This window comes from Rutilus rutilus (genome assembly GCF_951802725.1).
Source record: "Rutilus rutilus genome assembly, chromosome: 4".
Classification (NCBI taxonomy): domain Eukaryota; kingdom Metazoa; phylum Chordata; class Actinopteri; order Cypriniformes; family Leuciscidae; genus Rutilus; species Rutilus rutilus.
The window spans coordinates 7,048,527-7,075,060 of NC_140212.1; the positions used below are offsets into that span (position 1 = coordinate 7,048,527).

At 37.3% G+C, this 26,534-nt stretch overlaps 3 protein-coding genes and 1 long non-coding RNA gene across 4 annotated transcripts in view; 3 read left to right on the forward strand and 1 right to left on the reverse strand.

Annotated features, from left to right (window-relative positions):
* The window catches only part of mapk11 (mitogen-activated protein kinase 11), a 7,069-nt gene extending 1,870 nt beyond the window's left edge, over positions 1 to 5,199 (forward strand). Inside the window, exons 2-12 of the mRNA XM_084406203.1 lie at positions 1,752 to 1,881; positions 2,031 to 2,089; positions 2,271 to 2,382; positions 2,536 to 2,565; positions 2,726 to 2,773; positions 2,879 to 2,993; positions 3,128 to 3,199; positions 3,514 to 3,593; positions 3,732 to 3,810; positions 4,092 to 4,265; positions 4,478 to 5,199. Of these exons, the coding sequence (XP_084262329.1) occupies positions 1,752 to 1,881; positions 2,031 to 2,089; positions 2,271 to 2,382; positions 2,536 to 2,565; positions 2,726 to 2,773; positions 2,879 to 2,993; positions 3,128 to 3,199; positions 3,514 to 3,593; positions 3,732 to 3,810; positions 4,092 to 4,265; positions 4,478 to 4,551 (973 nt within the window). The 3' untranslated portion in view covers positions 4,552 to 5,199. The remainder of the gene's footprint in view (positions 1 to 1,751; positions 1,882 to 2,030; positions 2,090 to 2,270; positions 2,383 to 2,535; positions 2,566 to 2,725; positions 2,774 to 2,878; positions 2,994 to 3,127; positions 3,200 to 3,513; positions 3,594 to 3,731; positions 3,811 to 4,091; positions 4,266 to 4,477) is intronic.
* Positions 1 to 18,571, reverse strand: part of LOC311288902 — a 25,459-nt gene extending 6,888 nt beyond the window's left edge. Inside the window, exons 1-2 of the long non-coding RNA XR_014627038.1 lie at positions 18,487 to 18,571; positions 16,853 to 16,924 (exon numbers count right to left, since the gene is read on the reverse strand). This is a non-coding gene — a long non-coding RNA (uncharacterized lncRNA). The remainder of the gene's footprint in view (positions 1 to 16,852; positions 16,925 to 18,486) is intronic.
* mapk12b (mitogen-activated protein kinase 12b) lies at positions 6,553 to 11,717 on the forward strand. The gene is made up of 12 exons (XM_084406202.1): positions 6,553 to 6,818; positions 7,814 to 7,943; positions 8,051 to 8,109; positions 8,480 to 8,591; positions 8,694 to 8,723; positions 8,964 to 9,011; positions 9,148 to 9,262; positions 9,491 to 9,562; positions 9,826 to 9,905; positions 10,001 to 10,079; positions 10,464 to 10,637; positions 11,223 to 11,717. The coding sequence occupies exons 1-12, from the start codon at positions 6,700 to 6,702 to the stop codon at positions 11,297 to 11,299; spliced, it is 1,095 nt and encodes a 364-aa protein (XP_084262328.1). The 5' UTR covers positions 6,553 to 6,699; the 3' UTR covers positions 11,300 to 11,717.
* On the forward strand, positions 14,005 to 15,834 carry LOC311288688 (hemagglutinin/amebocyte aggregation factor). Its single transcript, XM_084406204.1, has 5 exons — positions 14,005 to 14,132; positions 14,220 to 14,298; positions 14,728 to 14,916; positions 14,997 to 15,149; positions 15,492 to 15,834. The coding sequence occupies exons 1-5, from the start codon at positions 14,078 to 14,080 to the stop codon at positions 15,535 to 15,537; spliced, it is 522 nt and encodes a 173-aa protein (XP_084262330.1). The 5' UTR covers positions 14,005 to 14,077; the 3' UTR covers positions 15,538 to 15,834.
* Positions 18,572 to 26,534: the final 7,963 nt, after the last annotated feature.

A 26,534-nucleotide genomic window follows, 5' to 3' on the forward strand; every position in this document is an offset into this window, starting at 1 on the left:
TCTGTTCAACTGAGGATGTGGGTGATTTTACCAGAGGTGGCCAGCATCATGAGCAGATGACTTATGTCAATAAATGACTTAGGCAATTATTTTAGGAAGGTGACGAATTATGAATACTATATATACACAGCAAAATGTCTCTACTAAACTTGCAATGACTATATACCACATAAATAGTTGCTTCATCTGTTTGTTTTTTTGTTTTTTTTAAGCTGCTGGCTTTCAGGTCCTGTTTGCTTCAGGCAGATGCTGAAATTAGTGTACTGAAAGACATTGTGGTTGACAATGTTAAATGCAAGCTAACTAACAAATATACCAAACCTAAAGGCATCTGGAAGAAAAAAATAGCAGAGGAGAACACTGCTTGAGGGCATCACATGGCATCCTGTTTCAGAAGCTATTACCAGTTTTTCTTCCCGTTTGTTTGGGAGATTTGCCAGCTCTGAAAAATGATGGGATGCAGCTCATTTCATTGTCAGTGATGCAGATGCCCCACAACATCCAGAGACCACCTGAGACCTAATTATTTCATTATCGTATTAAAAGATGCACAACACTAACAATGGATTTACACAGAGGATTTAATTGTTGCTGATTGGATCCCATGTCGACAGTTATTTCTAACAGCCTGGGGATATGATTATAGAGACATTTCAGTGTATCATCTGACATGAGAGGCTTGATTAAGCTATTGTTATGTATTTTATTAATAATAAGCCTTGTCCCATTGTGCTTTAATAAAGCATGCAAAACCAACAGTGCAATATTCAGACCTGTCATTTTATACCCCAAGAAACTCTGTCACACACACTAACGCTTTCTTACTCAAATGAGCTGTGAATTTGCATTGTTCACGTTAAGCCTCTATCTATTGTGTGATTATTTGACTTCTTCACAGCAGAGCTGATTTATTTTAAAGGAAGGGGGCAGGGCAGACCTGGTGTGTGGAAGGGTTGAATCAAGGGATGGGAGCGTCCCAAATGGGGGTTGGGTGCTTTTGTCTTTAACAGAGTCAGAGACTTTAGTGTGGCCATAAAATAAAATAATGAAATGAAATAAAAATACATAGCCTATATTGCACGATTCATTTGTAGATGCATGATTCTGTTTTTAAAAAAGACTTTAGTGTGGCACTAAAATAATCAAATAAAATAAAATACGCATATTGCATGATTAATTTGTATATATAAAACTCAGGGACTGCATCTCGCATCTTGATTAATAAATATTGAAGAATTCCATCAAGTTCTATAGACCTGCCAGATGTTTTGATTTATTTTATTTAATATACTAAAGTACATTCAAAAATATTGAGTTACAGCAGGAATTTCTTTACTTTATTCACTGACGCAATTACTTTTGCTTCCCTTTCACCTAATGTCTCAGCTGCCCTTCTGAAACATTAAAATAATTAGCATGTCTAATCAGTCTCAACTGATATGACTCTAGAGCCTCTGAAAGGTGAGACAAATGTCCATTTTACTATGTACTTATTAATTACTTCTGAGTCTTGCACTCATGTTCGACATGTTTCTCTAGAGCATGTGGTTTCAATAAAGAACATACGCGTGCTTTCATAAAGAGCCAGCCTAATAAGGGCCTCTGCTATGAGGAAGTAATATTTTGAATGAAAGGTCAAATTACAAGTCATGTTGTCATACCAAAAATCCTGTTATCATGGCAATTGTCTCAGCAAAAACATTAGTTCTAAATTTGATTAAATCATTGTCTAACTCTTTTTCAATCTCTAGCTCAGCATATGATGTGCGTCTTCGTCAGAAAGTGGCTGTTAAGAAGCTCTCCAGACCCTTTCAGTCTCTCATCCACAGCAGAAGAACGTACAGAGAACTGAGACTGCTCAAACAAATGAAGCACGAGAATGTAAGTCCTCCGAAAACACATGCAAACACATGGGCAGAAGGGAGCACACAAATCCCAAATGTTCATTCCTGCAAACTACACCATTCTGAGATTCATCTTTAAGTCTAGAGCCAGGTGTGTCACTCATGTGAAATGCTCTTGTCATCCAGGTTATTGGACTGCTGGATGTTTTCACCCCAGCAGCTTCTCTTGAAGAATTCAATGAGGTGTGAGTGTCTACCCAGTGACAATTATCTGCATTTGAGAGCACATAAAATAGCGATCAGATGTCAGTGGAGCTAAAAAGGCCTATTTGATTAGATTAAAACCATCTGCACTTGCAGCTGACCAGTTATCAAACAATATTCTTTTGCATTTGCAAGCGATTTAAAAAGACTCTGTCTCTCTAGCTATCTTGTGACCAACCTGATGGGAGCGGATCTCAACAACATTGTCAAATTTCAAAGACTGTCAGATGAACACGTACAGTTCCTCATCTACCAGCTTCTCCGGGGCCTTAAGGCAAGTACATTTTGCATTCTTTTTTTTCCAACAAACACACATATAAACTGAAGCAAGATGATGTTATGATCAGTTATGAATTGCAGCATAAACTTTTTCTTTATCTCTGTCCTATCTTCTCATGGCTTGACTTTTTTCCCCCCTCACAAACAGTACATCCATTCAGCTGGCCTGATCCACAGAGTGAGTACTTTTCCTTTACTCCTCCACAGTTTTTGTTTAGCGTCCACTTTACAGGCCGCTGGAGTCTTTACAAAAAATTATGCCATACAACGTGCAATGGCATAATTCATATTTTAACAATATGCAATGTCACAATTGTAATTTGTATGCATGTCTGCAGGACTTAAAGCCCAGCAATGTAGCGGTGAATGAAGATTGTGAACTCAGGGTGAGAAAAACTCCTCTTTTGATGCCTTTTCAGTCTACAAGCACCATGCTCCTGCATTACCACAATGCATTTCCCTGGTTCTAATTTATTTTAATCAACTTTTAGATCCTGGATTTTGGATTAGCCAGGCAGACAGATGACGAAATGACGGGTTACGTGGCGACTCGCTGGTATAGAGCACCTGAGATCATGCTCAACTGGATGCATTACAACCAGACAGGTAAAACGGGCTTAACCTAAAAACCCTTCAATCTCAAGTGCTAGCTAGCTAGCTAGCTAGATAGATAGATAGATAGATCTGTCTTTATGTTCTGTGCAACTGGTTGATTAAGTACGGTCATATCTGTTTTACAGTGGATATCTGGTCTGTTGGATGCATCATGGGTGAACTTCTGAAGGGGAAGGTTTTGTTTCCTGGCAACGATTGTATCCTTCGTTCATGAGAGCCACTTAAACCGTCTCTTAGTGTGTATGCGTGTGGTTTTTGAGTGAGTCTTGCTTCCTGTAAGGCAGGTGAGGAAAGCGCAGCCTAAGTGGTTAAAATTACATTATAAGCTGACTGTAAGGAACTAGAAATCCAGTTTCTATTCCAGACTTCACTTTCAGTTGAAACTTGGGATGAAGATTTTTTTAGGCCTGGTTTCACTGTTAACGTCCAATGCATTCATACAAATACATCTAGGTGGATCTAAATCAGGATATGATGCTGATCTGTATAATCTTTAACATAATTTCTTCAGATATTGATCAGTTAAAGAGAATCATGGAGATGGTAGGCACTCCCACAGCTGACGTTTTGAAGAAGATTTCCTCCGAACATGTGAGAAGTGACCAATCGTTCGGTTATTGGTTTCATTTATAAATACTAAAAATGCATTCATGTTCTTGATGGATGATAGATGAACTGAAATTCAAAGCAGAGTTTAACCTCTTGATTTTTTTTGTATTATGCATCCAGGCTCAGAAGTACATCCAGTCTCTTCCGCACATGCCCCAGCAGGACCTGGGGAAGATATTTAGGGGGGCAAATCCACTGGGTGAGACTAACACGTTATTTTACGATCGAGTCTGTAATAAAGTGGTTACACTTTATTTGAAGGTGACGTAGTAACATTGTACTTACTCAAATAAGTACTGAGTAATATTAATTAAGTGCATGTACTTACTATAGAGTTGCAGTTATGGTTAGGGTTTGGTTAAGGGTTAGTTACTGTTATTACTATAGTAAGTACATTTAGTAACGTGTAATTACGTCACCTTAAAATAAAATGTTATCAAAGACGTGAATTAGTAAGTTCTAATTGTTTTACCCCTTTAGCGGTTGATCTGCTGAAAAAAATGCTGGTATTAGACTGTGACGGGAGGATCTCAGCCAGTGAAGCACTGTGCCATCCATACTTTTCCCAATACCACGATCCTGAAGATGAACCGGAGGCACCTCCGTACGATCAGACCCCTGAGAGCAAGGATCGCACACTGGAGGAGTGGAAGGGTGAGAGGGAGTCTTATATTACATGTTGTTACACTAAACACCGCCACGCTGAACGATTTGTTCATTCAGAAAATCAATGTAAACATGATCTGCTGAAATTGACACATTGTAATCTACAATCAACACATTTTTTTTTTAATTGTCACGTTTTAACTTAAATTTTAGAGCTGTACAGTGTCAATGGAATTCAGTGTCTTTTTCTCCCTCCACAGAGCTGGTGTTTGAAGAAGTAAACAATTTCAAAGATCCTCCCAAAAAAACTGAAAGTCTTCAGGTTGAACAATAAAACTGAGCGGAACTACAATCCAGGAAGATACCAACCTCGCCACTGTCCGTCCTTCAAACATACCAACTATAGATGGACATATGAACAGACTGCAGTCCAACCAGAGACAATGACAATGTATTTCCAAGGCATGACGCCCTTCTTGTATGTGGGTGTGTGTTCATACACCCATTTAATTAAGAGCAAAACATGACTGGTATTGTTGGAACATAAAAAAAAAGTATTAATATTACAAGGTGCATGTTGTGTGTGTGTGTGTGTGTGCAGAGTTGTGAGTTTTGAGTGTTTTTTATATTTGATGTGAGACAGGTGTCTAGGTGAAAGCAGGGTATGGTGTCTTTCGTACAAGACCAAAATAAATTAAGCAGAAGGAGGAGAAGGCCACACTGGAGAAAAATATGTTTACAATATTGGACGGAGTGGGATGTGTGTCTTAAAAAGTTTATATATGCATCATTGTACAAAAGTCTCTGCATAAAATCAAATCAGTTACACAATCTGTCTTAACTCATTTTGCATTTGCAAGGCTATTTGAATATAACATACCTCAAACGCATCATGTGTTTTCGCACTGATTTACATGTTAGGTAAAAATATTAATGAGTTGTTTTGTTTAAAAAAACAATTAATATATGCTGTACAAACAAACTGTTTGTCTATTCTCAAGTTTTTTAAAGGGCCAGTAGGCAGTTTCATGCCATTTATGGTAATATATAATAGGCTTCCACAAGTCAGTTGTCAATACTGTATTCATATACTGTATGTTTGGGTCAGTCTCACAAAACTCGCCAAGAACTGTCAAGGGGTCATATTTCATCCCAAAATGAAAAAGATAGAAGTAATACAATTTGCATAAAGAACATTATTTCTAGGATCATTAAAGATTTTTATGTATTTATTTATTTTTGCATTTGTGACATTATCATATTGGGAACTGAGAGAAATGTGCTTGATTGTCATGAAAACAGTGCGCTCAAAAAAACACATTTCTAAAGTAAAAAAAAAAAAAAAACCATGAATATATATATAGTTTTGTATGTAAAATATTTATACAAATTCAGGAATTTTTAAATATAATAATTTATTTATGAAAATAATTACAAAAAAGTTTGAAATGACCAGGGTCAACAGCTCTTTATGTAGGCCAAAATAAAAATATAATTTATATAATATAATATAGCCTAATAAAAAAAAAATTTTTTGAGAAAACAATTTTAAGTCAGTCTTCTGGACATTTTCTTTTTCTTTTTCTGTCTACTAAAATTAATTACACAATATTTGAAAAGCATTTGGGTAAACGCAGCAGATGTTTACTCAGAATGAATGTGTCTTGTTTATTTGAAAATAGGAAACTGTATTTCAGGAAGTGGTAAAACAAGTTGGCGATTGGCGTCACACTTATTTCTCAATGTGTTCTCAACATGTTTCGGAAGATCCTGAATGACAACGTAACGTTGATGTCATGAAACTAGTTACCATCATCTGAAGTTAAATGGGTGAAATGGGTGTGGATTCTCGCATTTACATTTTTGTGCAAATGACCATTAGTCAACAACTACCCTGCCTTCAGCACAGAACAGTGTATTAGTACACAGTTCTTATAATTAGTAATACAGCTAGGCCTACTACTTGGTACAAAAGTGTCACTTTTGTAATGTTGTTCAGATGTTCTGATCCTATTAGCACTTTGCCCTTAATATCCCTACCCTCCTCTTGGTCTCATATGCCTTTTAAACAAAGTTACTGCCTTCAACGGTTTCAGTGGGACTGGATGTGTCTTTCTCCCATTGTGAGTCCGAAAAGTCCCACCAGCATGTCCTGCCCCTCACCCAACTCTCTTAATAAAAACGAACTCTTTTCCCGAAACCCATCTCCGTGTTGGTTATTTTAAAACTAAAGGGAGTCCGTTAAACCTCTTTTACAAATATGAATGCCGAAAAAGCAGCTTTACCATGTTCTAGTGTGGATTCAGCGTGTCTCCACTGCGTAATTGTGGAAACTTTGAACCGCCCCCAAATCTGCCACTGCTCTACCAAGTTGCGTTCCGTTTGCGCTCTTCTGTGAGAGCTTCTTAAATCAAAATTCTCGGTTAAAAATGAGAACGTAAAGGGGGCAGAAAGATATACTTTCAAGTTACAACCTCTGAGAATGTCACTGCGAACCAGGGCAGGATTTTATCGCCAGGACATTAACAGAACCGTTTGGGACGTGCCGGAGAGATACAGAGATCTTAATCAGATAGGAACCGGAGCATACGGAACGGTCTGGTAAGTATATTGTTAGTATTTAAAAGTTCATAATTCTTTAAAGTGTCGTAATTATTCAATTCATGTCAGGCGGTCGGCTTTAAAAAGAATTTCTGTTTTGTAGTTTTCGGAATTTAGTGCAAAGATTCGTCTTGCGCTATAAAGCTTTCATAAAGATTGTGGTAACCTAGCCTATATTCTACAGATATTTTACACATCCATAAATGATATCCATATACTAAAAGGAATGCGTTCGAGCGGCGTATTGTTGCTATGGTTACTTCAGGCGAACGCAATTTATGTTGCACTCCGACTAGCGGCGTATAAAGTTAACTTTTGTAGCTGCAGAAAGTTTTATGAAAATGCATAGATTTAACACCCCCAAAACTTTTATTTGGAGCCCCTAAACTCCCCATAAATCAAGCGTTTTTGTTTAATTATAGGCTGTTAAAATGACTTCACATGCTGAAAGAATGCAGTACTAACTCTGTAACTTCATTAGAAAAGAGGATATGTATAAGGGAAGCTGTGCAATGAACGAAAGCTGATAAATTGGCCTTGTTTTTTTAATTATGTCATACAATTCCAACCGTTTTCTTCATTTTCCTGGCCTCATGGCTTATCTGGTCGAAACTGTGAAACCTCTATAAACTTTTCTCTCTTTGCAAGACAAGAGGTCGCGTAACAAAGCCTCCCTGCTGATGCCATTGTCTGCGTTTAACAAGCAGAAGTTGCCGAATTAAAGACATTGTGTTGGTCTTCAGAAGGCTCTCCACTTTAATAGATTCTTCACTTGTCCAAGTTGCTCAAGTTTCAGATTGAGTAATGAACCTGTTGCGCACTACACTCAGTCCACAACCTCTTTGCTGACCACATTTTAGGGTCCAGACGTAGACGTAGAAAAATGACCACATAATGTCCATGGATGGAGTCTACTTCACTGCACTTTAACGCCACAGTAATCTTATGTAAACATGTGTCAAGGACTGATCTTACTCCTTTCAATCTATCCAAAGTTCCGCCATTGACCGTAAGACAGGAGTGCGTGTGGCCATCAAGAAACTCCACCGGCCGTTCCAGTCCAGACTGTTCGCCAAACGCGCTTACAGAGAGCTACGACTCCTCAAGCACATGAAACATGAGAATGTAGGTTAACTATTTTCCTTACCCCTGTTTTTGCCTCTATCTCTATGAGAAGTCACTTTGTTACGGTGTTCATGCTCCCTAATATCGAATTCTAACCAACTGTACAGGTTATTGGGCTTCTGGATGTCTTTACCTCGGAAATCTTGTTGGACAGATTTCAGGATTTGTGAGTCAAATTCTTTAAGCTCTTAAGTAGACATTATAAATGTACTAGATTTTTACACTACACTCAGAATAAAAAAAAAAGGTACAAAAGTTGTCTCTGGGGCGGTACGCTTTAAAAAGGTACACCTTTGTGCCTAAAGAGTGCACCTCAAAGGTATTGGTACCAAAAGTACATATTAGTACCTAAATGGTACATATTAGAACCTTTTTAAAGGGTACCATCCCAGTGACAGCTTTTTTACCTTTTTTATAAAAGTGCACCATTAACAATAATAACTATAGATCATTAGCAAACGTTTATTAAAGTACTTATACAGTTCAGTCATTACAGACCAACAGTGGAACAGCAGGTAATGCCTATTTTCTCTCAGTTACCTGGTGATGCCATTTATGGGAACTGATCTGGGAAAGCTGATGAAAATGGAGAGACTATCCGAGGACAGGGTGCAGTTTCTGGTCTATCAGATACTGAGGGGTCTCAAGGTTAGACACAGACATACACACAATCACATTTGTGAAACACTCTGTGCTTCTTTATAGTTTTGAGGTAACTATAAATCTCTCTGTCTTGGTCTTTTCCCACAGTATATTCATTCAGCCGGGATCATTCACAGGGTATGTGACCTCTGAGAGTTTAATAAGATGCACAGAGGGGGTTGGGTGACCACTTCATTCAACCCTGACATTCTTTCATCCTCTGTCCATCCCTTCTCTTTTCTCCTCTCTGAGAAAATGTATGGAGGCGTGTATTGATGTTTCTTTATATGTACTAAATAGGAGCTATTTATTTTCTTATTAGATGTATTGTTAGTCTTGTGTTTTTTGTAAATGTGTACTTTGGTTGTCGCTCCTCAGGATCTCAAACCAGGAAATCTGGCAGTGAACCAGGACTGTGAGCTGAAGGTATTAAACCAACTCAGTCTATGGTGCAATATAAATGAAGAATGTCTACATTAACTTTCCTCAGTTTTTAATGTAAGATTACAAATATTGGTCCCCTCAAAAATCTTGAAATGTGTAAAAAAAAAAATGTGTTCAGATCCTGGACTTTGGACTCGCACGTCAGGCAGATTCAGAAATGACGGGTTATGTGGTCACTCGTTGGTACAGAGCTCCTGAGGTTATCCTCAACTGGATGCACTACTCACAAACAGGTGTAGTTATTACATCCCTAACCACTAGATGGCACTGTAGGTCATCACAATGGCACACTAGAGTCCTGGGCTGCATCCAAAATCGCATACTTCCCTACTATATAGTAGGCGAAAAACAGTGTGTGACAAAATAAATGTCAGATTTTGGACGCAACACCCGTTCATTATTGATAAGAGATGTACATACTTTTATTGACTGATGTGATCAAACATTTTTTTCTGTTTTAGTTGATATCTGGTCAGTGGGCTGCATCATGGCGGAGATGTTGCTTGGAAGGCCACTTTTTAAAGGAAATGACCGTATCTTTTTCCTCATTATGTAACTGAAACAATTTCTGCTGTCACATGTGCTAGTGTTTTGATGATTAGCCGAATGCTTTAACTTAATGGAAAAATGATGTTTTTTCACAGCACATTTTTTCCATTTACAAACAACTGAATTGACATAGCTTTCACCCAAAATGCTTTACTTCTATCCACAATAGAGATTACACAGGTTTAACAGCAGAAAAGGGCTTCTACTGTCTCTATTCTTTCGCTGTATCCTTGACATAGACTTGTAGACTTGGACCAGCTAAGAGAGATCATGAAAATCACAGGAACGCCAGCACCAGATTTCATAATGAAGCTACAAAGCCAAGATGTGAGTGTATTACAGATCAAAAGAAACACTACTTTACATACATTTACACATGGAAATGCACAATCGATGCTTGTTTTTTGAATCCATCCATACAGGCCAAAAACTACATCAGAGGTCTCCCTAAAGTACCAAAGAAAGACTTAAACACTTTTTTCTTCAAAGCCAGCACAGAGGGTAAGCTATTTAATTCCCTTGCTTTCCATCTACCCTTTTTTGTGCGCATTTTGGGACATCGCATTAAAAAAACACTACACAGTTGTTGTTTTTTTGCACATTTTTTAGAATATGCACACAGTTGAGGCAGACAGTTGTTGTATCTGATAAGAAGACGTGCATTAACTACAATGGAAATACATTTACCGAATAAATCCCTCAAAATACACACACAAAAAACGTACTTGACTTTGCCTCAACTATGGTTGTGACTAACCAGTGGACCAATTTCATGGCACAGCATCTCAAATGTTGGTTTGACCATTCTATGGAAACATAGCTAGTCTTATGGGTGAATTGTAAGGTTTATCTAAGAGTTATTTGTCTAATGTGTGTGTATTTCAGCGGTGAGTGCTCTGGAGCAGATGCTTGTTCTGGATCCAGAGAAACGTGTGAGTGCTGCAGAGGCGCTTGAGCTCCCCCTGTTTACTGAGTTCAGAGAACCCGAGGAAGAGACGGAGGCAATGCCGTATGACCACTCCATGGACAACACAGAACTGCCTCTGGAGCAATGGAAACGTATGAGATCTTGACAGTTAATAACTAAAATAAGAGAATTGCTAGGTTCCATTTCTTTGCGTTGAGGTTAAGGAAAAATAATCCCAGCTAAGTCATCTCTCAAAGTTATAAACAAACGTTCTTCCAGTAACGTTAATAGAATGTTTTTTTTTAAGTTACCTGATCATTAATAATGTTCTCAAAATGTTATCACAAAAATGTCATTTATTCATTGTTCATGGAATGTTTTTTTTTTGGGGTTGGATAGTTGTCTTACACTTTTTAAGTGTAACTACTTGTTTCAGAATGTTTAGAGAAGATTCAAAAGTAACATTCCTATGTTTGCAAAATTATAAATTGGAATGTTCCCTTAACGTTCGCATAATCAAGAAAAAACATTTTATTTTTTTATTTTTTGTTTTACAGTGTTTGTTTTACAGTTTTGAACGTTTAGAGAACATTCAGAAATAACATTTTCATAACTGAACGGGAACATTACCAAAACATATTTAGAACATATGGTTGTTAGCTGGGAGAGGTGTGAGATAAAACCAGAACTCGATTCTTAGTTCTGATTCATTGTCGTTTCTGTCTCTCACTTTGCAGGTCACACTTTTACAGAGATCCTATCATTCCAGCCACCCGTCACAGAGATCAGAGACCCTAAAGAAACATCCCTCTGAGAGATATCGCAGATACACATACTACACATATCTCATGTCATTGATATGCATAAATGTGTGAGAGAGAGAGAGATACAGAGAGAGAGAGAGAGCATAAAATGGAATGAATGTAAACTGTATGACTTTGTAAGTAAATGTTAGTGAGTTTGTCACAATGTTGCTCAGCTCAAAAGGTTGTGTGAATTATCTTTCTTAAACGCTTTGAATGTGCAAAATCCATTTTACCTGCAACCAAAAGCACCCCAAAAACATTGTATTTGAGTGCTAGTCTTTTCAGTGTACAGTGTACTAGTAGACAATATATTTACTTTACCGATCACTTATTTAACTTATTAATGCAATAGTTCACACAGAATGCCATGATTAGCACATTTAACACCACACTTCTTTTATTAATGAATAAATCCATCTTAATGAATGTCTCATTATTTGTTATTAACAAAACTGATTACTTGATTATTTTTCAATAAATAATGTGAGGTAATATATCTTCTCTCAGTGCAACAACCCTTAGCCTTTCCTGAGGAAACATACATAAGTTTAGTATTTAAATCAAACATCCAATACAAAACTTCTGCTTATATAAAAGCGTAATATTTAACAGAGCTCTGCTTATCTATGTTTGCTGCTAAAGGCGGATAATGTAAATATTTTCCACAGATGATTAAATGTCCTAATACTGGCTGATCAAAATGAACAAATCAACACAGTTATGCAAGTCACTTTGGCTGAACTAGTTTCAATAACATAAGTTTAATTTGACCTGATATTTTGGAGCAGAAATGGCAGCGAGGTTTGTGTTTTAGCTGTAACCAAGCTTTGTATTTGTTCGACCACATGGTTGCACCCATATTGTATTATGGATCTGAGATATGGGTCTTTGAGCCAGTGGAGTGTATTGAAAATATTCAGTTATCTTTTTGTATAAAAACTACTGTGTATCAGTAGCAAGTGTGAGCAATTTAGCTCTTTTGGGCGATCTAAGTAGATTTGTATTCTAGGTCTTATATCCAAGAAAATGTTATAACATGCTTTTCAATTAGATATAAAACATGGGTTTCCTGCATTAGAGTTCTGTTGCATTTTTATGGTTTTTCAAATGTCTGGGAGGCTCAAGTGTATTTCAAAGTCATCTATTCTGAATCAGTGATTGAGAGAAAAAGCACAATGCATGGTACACATCAGTTCTAGAATAAAAAAAAGTTGAATAAATATTCACAATGCAAGTCCTTGCACCTACATTGCATCTGTATAACAAACAGCTGGTACGATCACTGTTCCTGTTCAGATGCTCAGGTCATCATTTAGCTATAGAAACAGGCAGATGGAGTAATACTCCAGTGGCAGAGAGAATCTTTAACTATAAGTTAAAGGGATACTCCACTTTTTTCGGAAATATGCTCATTTTACATCTCCCCCAGAGTTAAACAGTTGAGTTTTACCGTTTTAGAATCCATTCAGCCGAACTCCGGGTCTGACGGTACCACTTTTAGCATAGCTTAGCACAGATCATTGATTCTGATGAGTCCAGTAGCATTTCTTTCAAAATGACCAAAGAGTTTCAATATTTTTCCTATTTAAAACTTGACTCTTCTGTAGTTAAACCGTGTACTAAGATCGACGGAAAATGAAAAGTTGCGATTTTCTAAGCCTATATGGCTAGGAACTACTCTCATTCCAGCGTAATAATCAAGGAACTGTGCGGCTGAAAATAGTCCCCAGCTCGGTAACTTCTTCCAACGTGACCGGGACTAAGTTTGTCTAACCTATTAGACCTATTTTCAGGCGCTGCGTCATATCATTACGCCTGCTGCACCCATGGTACGGCCGCACAGTTCCTTGATTATTACGCCGGAATGAGAGTAGTTCCTAGTCATATAGGCTTAGAAAATCGCAACTTTTCATTTTCCGTCGATCTTAGTACACGGTTTAACTACAGAAGAGTCAAGTTTTAAATAGGAAAAATATTGAAACTCTTTGGTCATTTTGAAAGAAATGCTACTGGACTCATCAGAATCAATGATCTGTGCTAAGCTATGCTAAAAGTGGTACCGTCAGACCCGGAGTTCGGCTGAATGGATTCTAAAACGGTAAAACTCAACTGTTTAACTCTGGGGGAGATGTAAAATGAGCATATTTCCGAAAAAAGTGGAGTATCCCTTTAACTCTGAATAAATCTTTCTTGTGATAGAAGACGAGAAGCATTTGTTGTATGATTGTTCCTTATATGTGGATCTGTGTAAGAAATATTTGGGTGACCTTGCTCTTGTTAGTAATGTTTGTACTAATGTGTCACATGTTTGTGATTCGGAGTATGCATGGAGATTGGCACTGTATATTTACCATGGAATGAAGAAAAGAGCATCTGCCATGCTATTGTGATTCTGTGGAACAATGGGGCAAGTGGCCATGTACTCACGAAATAAACTTGAACTTGAGGTTTGTGTTTTATATATGTAAAACTCAAAATTAAATGGTGATCCTTTTTTAAAGACTTACTTTCTGCGCTTTTATACTGGCTCTCAAGGATGACAGGTGCTGGCAAATAAAAAACTAAAAATTTCTGCTAAGTAAGGTAAAGATTATTTTTTAAGGACAGCAGGTCTGTTCCTGAGAAATCACCCTAAAAAGGTCAAATCAGACCCACCTGTTCAAACATGACTGGATCCCACTTGTTAAGTAACAAACTGATCTTACATTACGTATGTGACCAAAAGTCCTGGGGTCTTTATAAAAGCTGTAGGTTTGTCTTAAGTTGTCTTGTAATTTGACAACATCATGAGGAGATCGGCTTTACTTCTACTGCTGACGGGTCTCTTGGCCAATGGACAAGGTGAGAAACTTTAAGAAAGACTGTTTGTTTTTATAAATCAATAGATTAGCTTGTTGTTAAGTGTTTGGTCTGAATCAATCTCTACAGAGTTACTCTGGGAAAACAGCTATGATCAGCCTCTAAATTTTAAGTGCCCCCCAGGAAAGTCGATATCATACATCAAGAGGTGAGTAGAAAGCAGATTGTACTTCGGAATAGGTATAGATCTGTGTCAAAATATTACTAAATTAAAAGTCAAAATATCATGGGCCACTGTGGTCCAAAAAAATACAGATTCATGAATATAGTTTTGCCCAAACGCAGTTTACACTAAAATTATGGATGTTATTGGCCATAAAATATAATTTATGTATAATTTATTTAGCTTGTAACCCCAGAAAAAGTGGGCAGAACATTAAACTCTAAGGATTAAAAGTATCATATTTGGTTTGGAAAGGAATAAGAGTCAATATTTCATTTTAATAGTAACATTGTCATAATGAAATACAATACTTTAGTAGCCTACTTATTTATAATCAGAACAATCAAGTTATAATTAACTTGTCCCTCACTGTTTCCGTTTCTGTTCCATCACTGTTTCCTAATGAAATCGAAGCCAACATCATAATCACCACGAGGACAGGTTGTGGGAGTTTGGCTGTAAAGACACCTTTAACTCTGCTTCAGACTGTTTCTTGTCACCTTACGCCAATGATTTTGACCAAGTGCTAAACTTTGAGTGTCCACCACACCACATCATTGCAGGAATGAGCAGCTACCACAACAACAAGCACGAGGACAGACGGTGAGCTCTGATTTTGGACTGGTTTTGACTTTTTGCACGAGTTCTCCTGAGCTGACGTCATTACCATTTTTTCCACACAGGTGGCAGTTTCACTGCTGTAGAAGTAACGGCCACTGTACTGCTAACTGCGAGTGGACTACTTATGTGAACTGGTTTGATGAGGCCTTTCACTGGACCGTGCCAAACCAAAACTACCTGGTGGGTGCTCAAAGCTACCACGAAAATAAACACGAGTAAGTACAGCTGAGTATTATGAGGCTGCTTATCAAATAAATACAAGGGCATGGTCAATTGAAATGACTGTGGTCATTATATAGTGCAGAATGCCATGATTGACCAATCAGAATTAAGGATTTCAGACAGCTGCACAATCAAGATGAATAGTTTCATAATTCAAGAAGCAGACATAATATTTTCAGAGAGAATAAAACCTTCTCTTTTTTCCTCTCTTAAAAATTCGGTTAATTTGAATATTGATAAAGGTTTTAAGTAGACGGTGTAAAGGGTGATGGAAATATGATGTGTGAAACTGCATATTCCAATACTTAAAGGAATTTGTCTGAATGTTTTTTCAGAGACCGGCGCTGGATGTACAAGTATTGTGCCAAAGTGCAATGCTGAGACTCTCACAAATCCCTCCAAATGCAAATACACTTAAATCTGAAATAAACACAAGATGGAAAGATAATGTCATTATTGACCAACAAATTTAAGAATAAAAATGATTACTGCAAATATGCAAGTGTCATTTTTTTACAATTATCAATAAAATTGTGCTCCAGATGTTCTGAATAAATCCAATTCATAAAATGATTATTGTTTGAACAGTACTAATGTATACAGCATGACTACTTTTTTCTGAAAAGGATTGTGGGTAGAAAGCTGAAAGTGAAAATGTGAATAAAAGTATGAGTTAAACATGCCCTCCGAGTTTCGTTCCGATCGGCCTCCGTTAATCTTGTCTAATATAGGTGCTCAAACTTCATTGGCCAATGGCGGCCATGTTTTTTTAGATGCACCAATGTCCTCAAATACAATCATGGCACCTTAGACAAAGACACTGCACGCCAATTTTCAAGGTGGTTATAGACATTTTCATGTTTTTCATGTTATAGTGCCACAAAGAATCTAATCGACACATTTTTTTGCCTGTACACAGGTGTTTCGAGTTTGGTGAAAATATCTCATTTTGTTCACGAGTTATAGCCATTTTAGTAAAAGTGGCTCCGCCCACTTCAAACGTTTTGAGACCGTGAATCGAGATTTTTACTTTTTTTTTTATAATTACTGACAATCACAAAAGTATGTTTTTCAAAAAATCCAAAATACTCGCCTGAGCGACGATCAAAACCGAGGACATGTATTTTTGTCTGTCTTGAGCCAAGGATTCCAATGATATAAGACACTTGAGCCCAATTACATTTTTTACAATTACAATAGGGTTTCAGCACTACGTGCTTGAACCCCTAATAAAAGAGAGGAGATTTGACATGGTGCAGGAGTCACATTTTACAAAACAGTGACTAAACTACTAAAACATCATTCTGCAATCATTTTATCATCTGTGTTGTTGCATTTCGCTTGTCCTCCTTGTTGATACCAAGACTCAATATTCTCTCTAAGTCAAACTGACCGCTGAAATAAATGCAAGATGAAAACAAAAACTGCGGCTGATCTCAGAAACAACAGAAACAGAGGATTCTGGACTTTTCTTTGAGATTAGTATGCGGTGGTACAAAACATGACAAGTGCTGTCGTTATGACTGTATTTACATATCAAAAGTTGCATTCTAAAAGAAATCAATACCACCACCACCAGACACATCTAGGGAAGTATAATGTTCTTAACATCCAAACAAAGGGGGAAATAACCCCTCTTTTTATTGCATAGGGCATCGAGTCAGAACCGAGTCACAGTAAAGAATCCAAAATGTACCTGATGAGTGATGCTCAATCCTGATGAAACAGTTTTGCCCCTGGATCCAGAGAATTCAGCACTGACGGGAGACTATGAGGAACATTAGGAGACACTGTGAGGAACATTAATTGCTTTCTGATCTGAAGAAAAGTTTCAATAAGAAATGAACACAAAAAGAAAAAATAGTTGTCAAGTGCTTTAAATTGGTCTTTTCATAAAAAACGAAACAAAAAACAAGTTAGTGTGAGCATGATTTTTCAACGCTAAACATAGCTAAATAACAAGTCACGAAAGAACCATATCAGCAGTCTGCAAGTGTGTAGTGGTACATCCATAGAATCTGAAATGCAGTCATGACTTCACAGCAATTTAAATATGGCAAAAGAAACACTAAACAAAAAACTAAAAAAACATACACCTGACACATCTGGGGAGTATTATGTTATTAATTTTTTTTTATATATTTTATCTTGCATAGGGAAAGTGAGTCAGAACTGCCATTATGGTCCCTCATATAAAAAAAAAAAAAAAAAAAAAAAAAAAAGATACATTTTCATTGGAGTGCAGTACAAGGGTTTACATCTGTGTAAATGAATTCGGGCATGCACTGTTAAGGACAGTAAGGACCCTGGATCACTACACATTTGGACACTGATGACTGATGATTTGCAGCGACATGACATTCTCATTGTACAACACATCACTTCTGGTATTTATGAACAACAGCAGACCTGATATCTCTAATTATATATTTAATTTTATTTAAAGTAGCCTACATTATGATAAATACTTTGCTGGTTACATATACGAGCAACATTCCAGCCCTAACAAATAAATTATAAATGTTAGTTCGATTATATTTATTACCTGCTAGGGAGTTGAACTTTCTTTAACTCTTCAATAAGTAAATCCACTTCACCAAAGACCTCACTTCATTACGTCTACAAATAGCCGTTGAAATGGTCGATTAATATTCGACAGCATAGAAATGTATCGACCATATAAATATACAGAGCTTGTGCTGCTAAACAGAAGTTTAAAGAAAAATGTCTAAAGATAGCTGCGTGCTTGTTTCTCTGGCGCATATAAGGTCTAGCAGCTATAAGCAAACCGCTAGTAAATTAACAGAAGATGATGTCATACACCGATCAGCTGCGCAGGCCGCGCGCTTCAAGTCGAACACGTTTTATTTATGAGTAGTGAGCATAGACAGTCAAATAAAGGTAGTGAGTTGCTCACGTTATTTAGGTTTCTCGCTTAAGAACTTCCATTAAGAGAACGCATCGATGCACACTGGTTTTCACTTTCACGGTGCAATGTGCATTGTGGGACTATTTAGTTTTAGGGACCGAACGTTTCAGTGCCCTGACTTAACTTGGGAGCTTATTGAGACGCATCATATCCTCGCGTTATGACTGACATTATTTGATAAACATTTAGGACCTAGTACTGATATCAGAGCGCGTGTTGTTTTCAAGTTGAACAAGCCTGAAGCCTGCCCTGATGCTTCGAATCTTTTTCCGAAACAATCAGAGAAAAGCTTCAAAGGATTCAAGAGGCTTCATTTCTCCATCCCTAGAATCTAGTTTAATCTATTCAGTTCAAATAAAGTGTTGAAATCGCTTTAAAACAAATGTTGTCTTAACTCTTACCCAGCTTTGAACCCGTTACGCTTATTTAGTGAATCCTCTAAAGCTAGTAACGGCAGTCAAAGGTGTGCAGGTGAGTATGGCGCGAGTGACGTCACGATATTAAACGCATCCACCACATCACGTGATGTTTATCTGCTGGGAGACGAAGCAGGTAGACGCATCACGTGATGTACTGGATGCGTTTAATTTGCAGCATGTACAGTAATTTGTACTTTTAAGGCAAACCCAGTGTAATAACGTGTAGCCTAATAGTAATAATATTAATAATAAATTGTTGTTAGAGAGAGAAATATTCAGTCTTTAGTCATTTTAATTAACAAAAGTAAATATTTAATTAACAAAAGAACTTCAACAAAATTGCAAAAATGAAAGGTTTTTATGTAATTGGCAGGCTATAACTTCTTAACTGCATATAGCCTACATTAAAAAAACATCAGTGACATTACATATGCTCATGCACATGTTTTATAAAGTAAATTACACAACTAGCTAATACTTTCAATTAAAAAAAACTGTAAAATCATTTGGGTATATTTTTGAAATTTCAAAGAATTTCTCAATTTATTAATTAATAAAAAAAGGGGGGTGAATGTAGTAACATTTAAACACTGTAACATTCAAAACTTTGAATTTTTGGCACAATCACTGATAAATGAGACGTTACTGATCAGATACCCAGAAAATCTTTTCAGTACCCAGAAAATCAAAAGATGTAGGCCTATATGTGTTTATATATATATATATATATATATATATATATATATATACACAGTGAGGGTTAAAAATAATATTTCAAAGTGAAGTCAAAACTAATTTCCAAACAGAGAAATGATCAGATATTATACTACCTACGACCACAAAGTGGCAGTATAGACCAAGTTTGTATCGAAACAAAGAGAGTCACATCATATACTGGTGACCTAACTGCTAAAACACTCCTCTCTACTGAAATCATTTTATCATATGCATTGTTGCAATCTGCATGCCCTCCTTGCCCTCTTCCTTGCTTTACTTTCTCATTCTCTCTCTGTTTTTCCTCCCTCTCCTTTGAGTCTTTTCATCTGACCTTGGCTGGAACTTAATATTTAGCTTGTAAAAGTCACATGAGCCGAGGAAACAAACTAACAAACCCACTGTGTTATTGTGTGGAGTTGAGGAAGCAGGTTGCAGAATGCCACAGATGGTCTTGGTGATGTATGTCTAGCAGGTGGAACGTGGGATAGACGGGGCTGGTTCATGGCCACTGTGTATCTGGCTAAAACAGAGCTGACATCCACACACACACACACACACACAACGTTTGTCAGTGTGACCGGATACATTATAAAAAGGAACATCCGCAGAGACAGACACTCTCATGCATTATTAGATTATTCTCTTGTGTTGTTCTATATCACAAACGTCTTTCAAAAGAGATCATTCTGGCAATATTGTGCTTTCAATCACTGCAATTCCTGTGCATTTTGTGCAAAATGAAATTCTGCTCTTTCTGTTTGGTGTGTGTATTCGGTTCCCATGCCTCTGCTTGTCTTTCACACGTCTCAGATATCAAGCAAAAAGTGAAACATCTCTCATTGTCAAGGTCTCATGGGGGATAGGGGGAGGTGTTAAACAGAGAAAGAGGGGAGAAACCGAAAAATAAAGAGGAGAATAAAGGAATAGATGCCAGGGAGGGAGGGTGGAGGGAGAGAGCGATAGAGAGAGGGAGAGTGTGTCCCTGCCAGGACTCACGTAGACCCACAGCTGCAGAGCCTTTCTGATCCCAGTACCTCCCTTCACCCCTCCGTCACACGAGTGTGTGTGTGAGAGAGAGGGAGAGAGAGAGAGAGAGAGAGAGAGAAAGCGCCCTTCTATTTGTAGGTCAAGCTGTTTAAATAACCTGATTGTCTGGGAGGCACCACACAAACTTTGCAACCAACATGTATGCGTGTGTGTGTGTGTGTGTGTGTGTGTGTGTGTGTGTGTGTGTGTTGCTTCTCATAGTACAGTATATATACACACCAGCTGAGAATAGACATCTATTACACACATACATACACAGCAGTGTCTTGTATGACATCAGCCTATCTCTAGCTGTGCTGAGTTGCTTATTTGATTAATGCCTAATTCTGATTGGTTGCTGCTTTGCTCTTTTCATTACTGGATTATGGTGATTGGTCACTGGTTTGCTTTGTTGATGAATGGCTAGCTCTTATTGGTTGCAGCTTTAAAACTGTTAGGTTTTCATTACTGAAATGCAACTACCGGTATAAAGAAGCAAGCTACAAAGTGTAATGTAAGAAATGTAATCATTAGCGATCATTATACAAAAATATTTGACCACAGAATAACCACCAATTTGAATTAAAGGGATAGTTTATGAATATGATAATAAATTAAAATAATAAATGAAATACCAGTTTGCAATATCAACCACCAGAACGGGCTGTTTTTGTACGGCTAAAGTAACACCGGAAGCCTATATATTCGAGTAAATTTTTGTTTTGTTTTTGTTGTTATATTTCATTTGTGTTTTGGCGATAAACCGCAGTCTTATGGGTTTGGAATGGCATGAGGGTGAGTGATGTATATTTTTATGATATAAGCATCTGTTTTTTCTGCTCAAGGCATATCCTCACACATCTGTGTTAATTGAACAAACCAATTATTTGTGCACACTAACACTAATTAGGATGCAACACAAACAAGCTCCATTATGCCGGACTGTGCGATTTCGGCAATCCTATAAGATCATTACAAATCACACTGTACAACATGCATGTAGACATTACAATGATGCTTTGTAGCATTATTATTACTATTGAATCGTAGGCTATGACGCAAGTGAGTATAGAAGAATAATACGTCATCAGCATGTGTTATAACAAATAAAGCATGATGAATCACACTGTGGTAATTGTGGTTTTTACAATGTGTGCGCTGAATAAAAGAGGAAGCAAGAAAGGAGAATATGAACATGGCTAGGGAAAAGAGGCCAACTTGGCATGACAATATTGCAAATGGAGTTTTGTTGCGTTGATCAATACGCCATTTCATGTTGCATTTTTATTGGCTATAGTCCGTAGACTCAGTCAGTAGATGTAGGTTGTAGCAGCAAACACACCGTGAATGATCATGCAACATTTTTGACACTGTCATAAAATTATCGCAGGCTATCTTTGGTCGCAAGACCGTGACAACAGCCTTCTTTGAATCTCTCTCACTTTACGACACAGGACCGCCGTTTAGGAGCCACAACCACAGAGTCATCTTTCGTCTGGGACAACCCAAAACCGTGCAATGTGTACCGGACAATAAGCCAGCTTGGGTGTGATAGCTGGAACAGAAACAGTGTGGTAAAGTCATCTGGATACTGGTCAGATGCATTAGAACATTCTGTGATCAGACCTATCTGCAAATGCATTGGTCTCCTGCCACCTTATGATCTATTACACAGAGACGTGAACCACTGCAAAGACATGATTTCAGACCAATAAATGACAGCTGAGAAAGGTCAATAACACTCATTGGTGTTAAAGCATTCCTCGTTTGTAAAAGCATCTGCTAAATGACTAAACAAAAGCCAATGTAGCAGCAGCTTAAACTTCTGAAATTTGAAAGCACATGCTGACTGAAGCAGAAACCTTTTTTAGACTGGGTCATAATTTCAAGGTTTCCAAAGAGGAGCCTAACATCATCTTGGCAGACGGTGATGCCAGCTGGCTGTCTGGGAACTGGTGATTCTGACATTGATAGGCTCTTACAACAGTTGGGCATCTGATTTGACACATTGTCTCAAAAGATGAGGAGTGTCTGTGAGAAGAGAAGATTCATCCACACCTGTAATTGACAATCTAATGGCACATGGTGCATGAATCTTCTCAACAACGATGATATTTTCACTCTTAAAAAAGGGCTTAATGGCTTCTTTAGACAGTGAATGACTGAATCAGAGTCATTGCAGTTTTTCATATATATATATTAGATTTTTTCATATGTTTGAAAGAAGTCTCTTATGTCCACCTACACTGCATTTATTTGATCAAAAATACAGTAAAACACTAATATTGTGAAATATTATTACAATTTAATTTGGTTATATTTTAAAATTTAATTTATTCCTGTGATTTTCTCATTACTCCAGTCTTTAGTGTCACATGATCCTTCAGAAATCATTCTAATATGCTGATTTGCTGCTCAAGAAACACTTATTATTATCAATCATGGTATTATCAAATATTTGCTGCTTACTGTTTTTGTGGAAACCCTGATACACTATACCATTCCAAAGTTAGGGGTAAGTATAATGCATTTTAAAATATATTAAAATAGAAAAGTTATTTTTGGTTGTAATAATATTTTACAATTGTACTGTTTTACTGTAAATTATTCTGTCAATTTGTAAGTAGGCCTACAATCAACTTGGATGTTTAAGTCAGTTCAACTTAAATTACATTAAACTGAAACTACACAGAAAAAAAAGTTGTTGAATCTTGTAACTTATAAAAATGTATTTTGATGAATTAAATCTATGTAAAAAAAAAAAAGTGTCGTCATAACTTATTGGTCATATAATTTTTTACAGTCATCTTTTTAAAACAATAAAAAACATCTTAGTCCAAAATTTTGACCTGTAATGTATATTCCAAGTATATTTACATAAATAAATAAATCACAATGTAACACCTATTAAATGAACAAATTATCACACGTATTGTACTTTGTTGCAGCTTGGATTCTTAACCACTGTTTACCACTTTCAGTTAATAAACCTGATATGAGGGAACTTGTCGTTGGTTTAAGGATTTAATGATCACCTGTGTGAAGAAACTGTGAGAAACTCTGTTTACAGAAAGCCACACACCTTCAGTATTTCTCATTTCTCTCAGACAGAAGATTTTCTGAATGAATCTGCAGCAGGCTATGTTGACCCAGCTTTGCTGTGTTTCTCACTGCAGCTGGTTCCCGTAGCGACAGCAGACATGGCAAGCTGCACGTTACCACGGCGCTGAGCTCAGCCAGCCACTGAGGCAGAGCGCCAGACAGTCAGCTGACTAGAGCGAGCGAGTGAGAGAGAGAGAGAGAGAGAGAGAGAGAGAGAGAGTCTATGAAAGGATATGGCTGAGAGTTGTAAAGGGGCCAATTGGGAAAGAGAGAGAGTGAACGAAATACTTTGTAAGGACGTGTTATGTAGTCTGCGGCCAAAAAGCAGAAATGGACTTGAATTGAAAGAAAGAAACGGAGAGGGCGACTTTGAAAGGGTGTGGAAAAAGAGCAAGTCAGAGTTCATACAATCCACATAATGACAGTATTTTTGTCCATCATTTAGCAGATCCAGCGTGACCAAAATGACTGTACAGTGCGATATATAGATGATTGATTATATAAGACCCCTTAGTTGACATGAAATTCTTCTGAGAAGTGCAGTGTGACTATTGGAGTTTAGCATGTCACGTATTGGAGTTTTATGGCTAAAAGCAAAAGAAAGTCACATAAACTTTAACCTAAAATCTTGAGTCCATCAACTACCCTTATCTGTATCTATATATGATTGCTGCTTTTCTGCCTCACACTTTCTGCTTCAGCACAGCTGACATTCAAATAGGAACTGGTGGGATTTTTTCATATTTCTGTGCTGATTTTAGTGGATTTCAATCATGGTAAAAAAGCTGATATAATAATATTAGTCTTACTCGTAACTAAAAGTATTATGAAAAAGAAACAAGCACCTGGGGGATGCGCAGATCTTTTGGAATGATGCTGTTCTGATTCTGTGGAATTCTGCGGAACTTTTTTTGGAATTCCGCGGGCACAGATTCTACGTGCACCTGCTACCAACAATGATAACTATAACTATTAAACAAAAAAAAATCATCATTCTAAATGTAAAAGCGTAGCAGTCTCCACACCACAACTATAACGATAACCGCACATGCAGAAAAACGGTATCGTTGGAATCACTTTCCAACTGCTGAACGATAAAACATTGACAGCCAATCAGAATCCATCCTGCTTTAAAGAGCTTTAGCATTTAAGTGGTAGACAACATAAGCTGCAGTGTACGCTTATAAACAGAATGATACTGAGCATTGCTGTGGACGCTAATATAGTTATCATTATAGTTATTGTTCTTGATGTGAACAGGCCTTAGTACCTGACGGTTATATCATTCCTCCTTTCTCTCAAAACTCTCACAGCTCATGTTATATCACTCCAGAAGACCCCTAAACAAGATGAAGACCCTTCAAAATGTTTCACATTTGCTGTGGTGAAATGAAACCGTTTAAAAGGCCTTGATTGATCCTCCTACCTGTTCCACCCAGAATTCACTTCCAAGTCTTCAGAAATCCTCAGAGATACTACATAACCCACATCTGTAACTCAAATATACAGATACCAGCACGTTATACGTACGTGTGTGTGTGAGTGTGACTCAAGAGTTTGATTAATGTCAGCTGTTAGACAGTAAGTCATCCCAGTTGCACTGAATTAAGGCTAATAACAGAGAACAATGCGTCTCCACCACTCCTCGTTTAGACTTCAGAAGCTTTAGAAATAAGAAACACAACTTCCTTTGTCTTCTGTGAATGTGTGTATGTCAACACCCACGCTGGGATGACAGCTTTTGGCTTGTCTGCGTGTTTAATATAAATGTCTATGTTGGAAAATTAGGGAATCTACTCAGAATCTCCGCAGTACCAGGAAAACCTGTGGGAGAAGGGAGTGGTTGAAGGCATTAATCGTATTAATGTTTATACTCAACTCTTTCAGGTCCTGTCTTGCAAAAACCTACTGTAAATATGAATTATTTGCCTACTGTTGCCTATCATGGCCACGTGAGAAAGAGGGAGAGAAATCTTTTCTGACGCTAAGCCAGAATAGTCCGGGAGGTGGTGTGGGTGCGTTTCTCCTATAAATCTTGAGTTTTCAATGCCGCTCAAGCAGCTTGTGATCACTCTAATCCCGTATTTGAACGGTAAAGGTGAAAGGATGTTCTATAAAGGCCAGTATCTGCTGACTGGTCCGGTCGCTCTTTAAATAGCCCACTATGTCCTACTGACCATGTGCACAATTATGTGTTTTTAAAACCTTGACACAACACTTTCACTGTCCCTGTGACCTCACCAGATGACACACACCTGTCAAACTCAAGTGTTAAAGTCGAGGAGGAGCACATGATGAACATCAGAGATATTCTGCTCTCTAATCAGTAAAGGACATGTAGGTCAAGGTTGTAGGAAAGGTGAAATTCATGACTAGAGGACAGTGAAGGCAAGCGACTCTTCATGTCCGTTTCTGGACGTGTAAACCTGTCAAGTTCTAAAAGAGATTTTTACATCATGTCTAGTCTAGCCCACCAGGGTTATTATCATTGACTAAAACTAAAACTATAATAAAACAAATTCTTAACTGAAATAAAGCTGAAATTAAAGAAAATATAAACATTAGATTTGGCAACTAACTGAAGCTGAAGCACTAAAATGACTTACTGGAAACAAATTAAAAGTGTAAACCTAAAGTGTAAAAAAAATAAAAATGAAAACTGAAAATATTAAAATAAAAGCTAATTAAATTGTTAAAAGCAATAACAGAATAAAATAATACTAAAATAACACTGTTCTCCACTTGTGTTTTCATTTATCATTTACAATCTTTCTAAACACCTGTTCCAACACAGGGTACATTTACATGACAACAATGTACTAAAACCGGATACATTTTTTCCTTTTAGTTTTTCACATACAGACTACAATGTTGTCAAAAGGATCCCCATTCACACGGATCCATGAAAACCACTAAAAACGCTGTATTATTCATGCCAGGCCAGTAGTTGGTGATGTCACTTTGTAAAGAAACACTATGTGCCCATAGAGTTTTTTTTTAATTAAATGCAAAAAAAAAAAAAAAAAAAACATTAACAACAATTATCATCATTGTCATAACCTAATACAGCAATACTCCAGAGTCCTTCAGTCTTTCAGTCCAGATTACTATGCGCCTATAGAGTGAACACGTAATACGCATGCGCATGATGTCACCATTTCCACAAATTAGCATTTTTGTAGTTT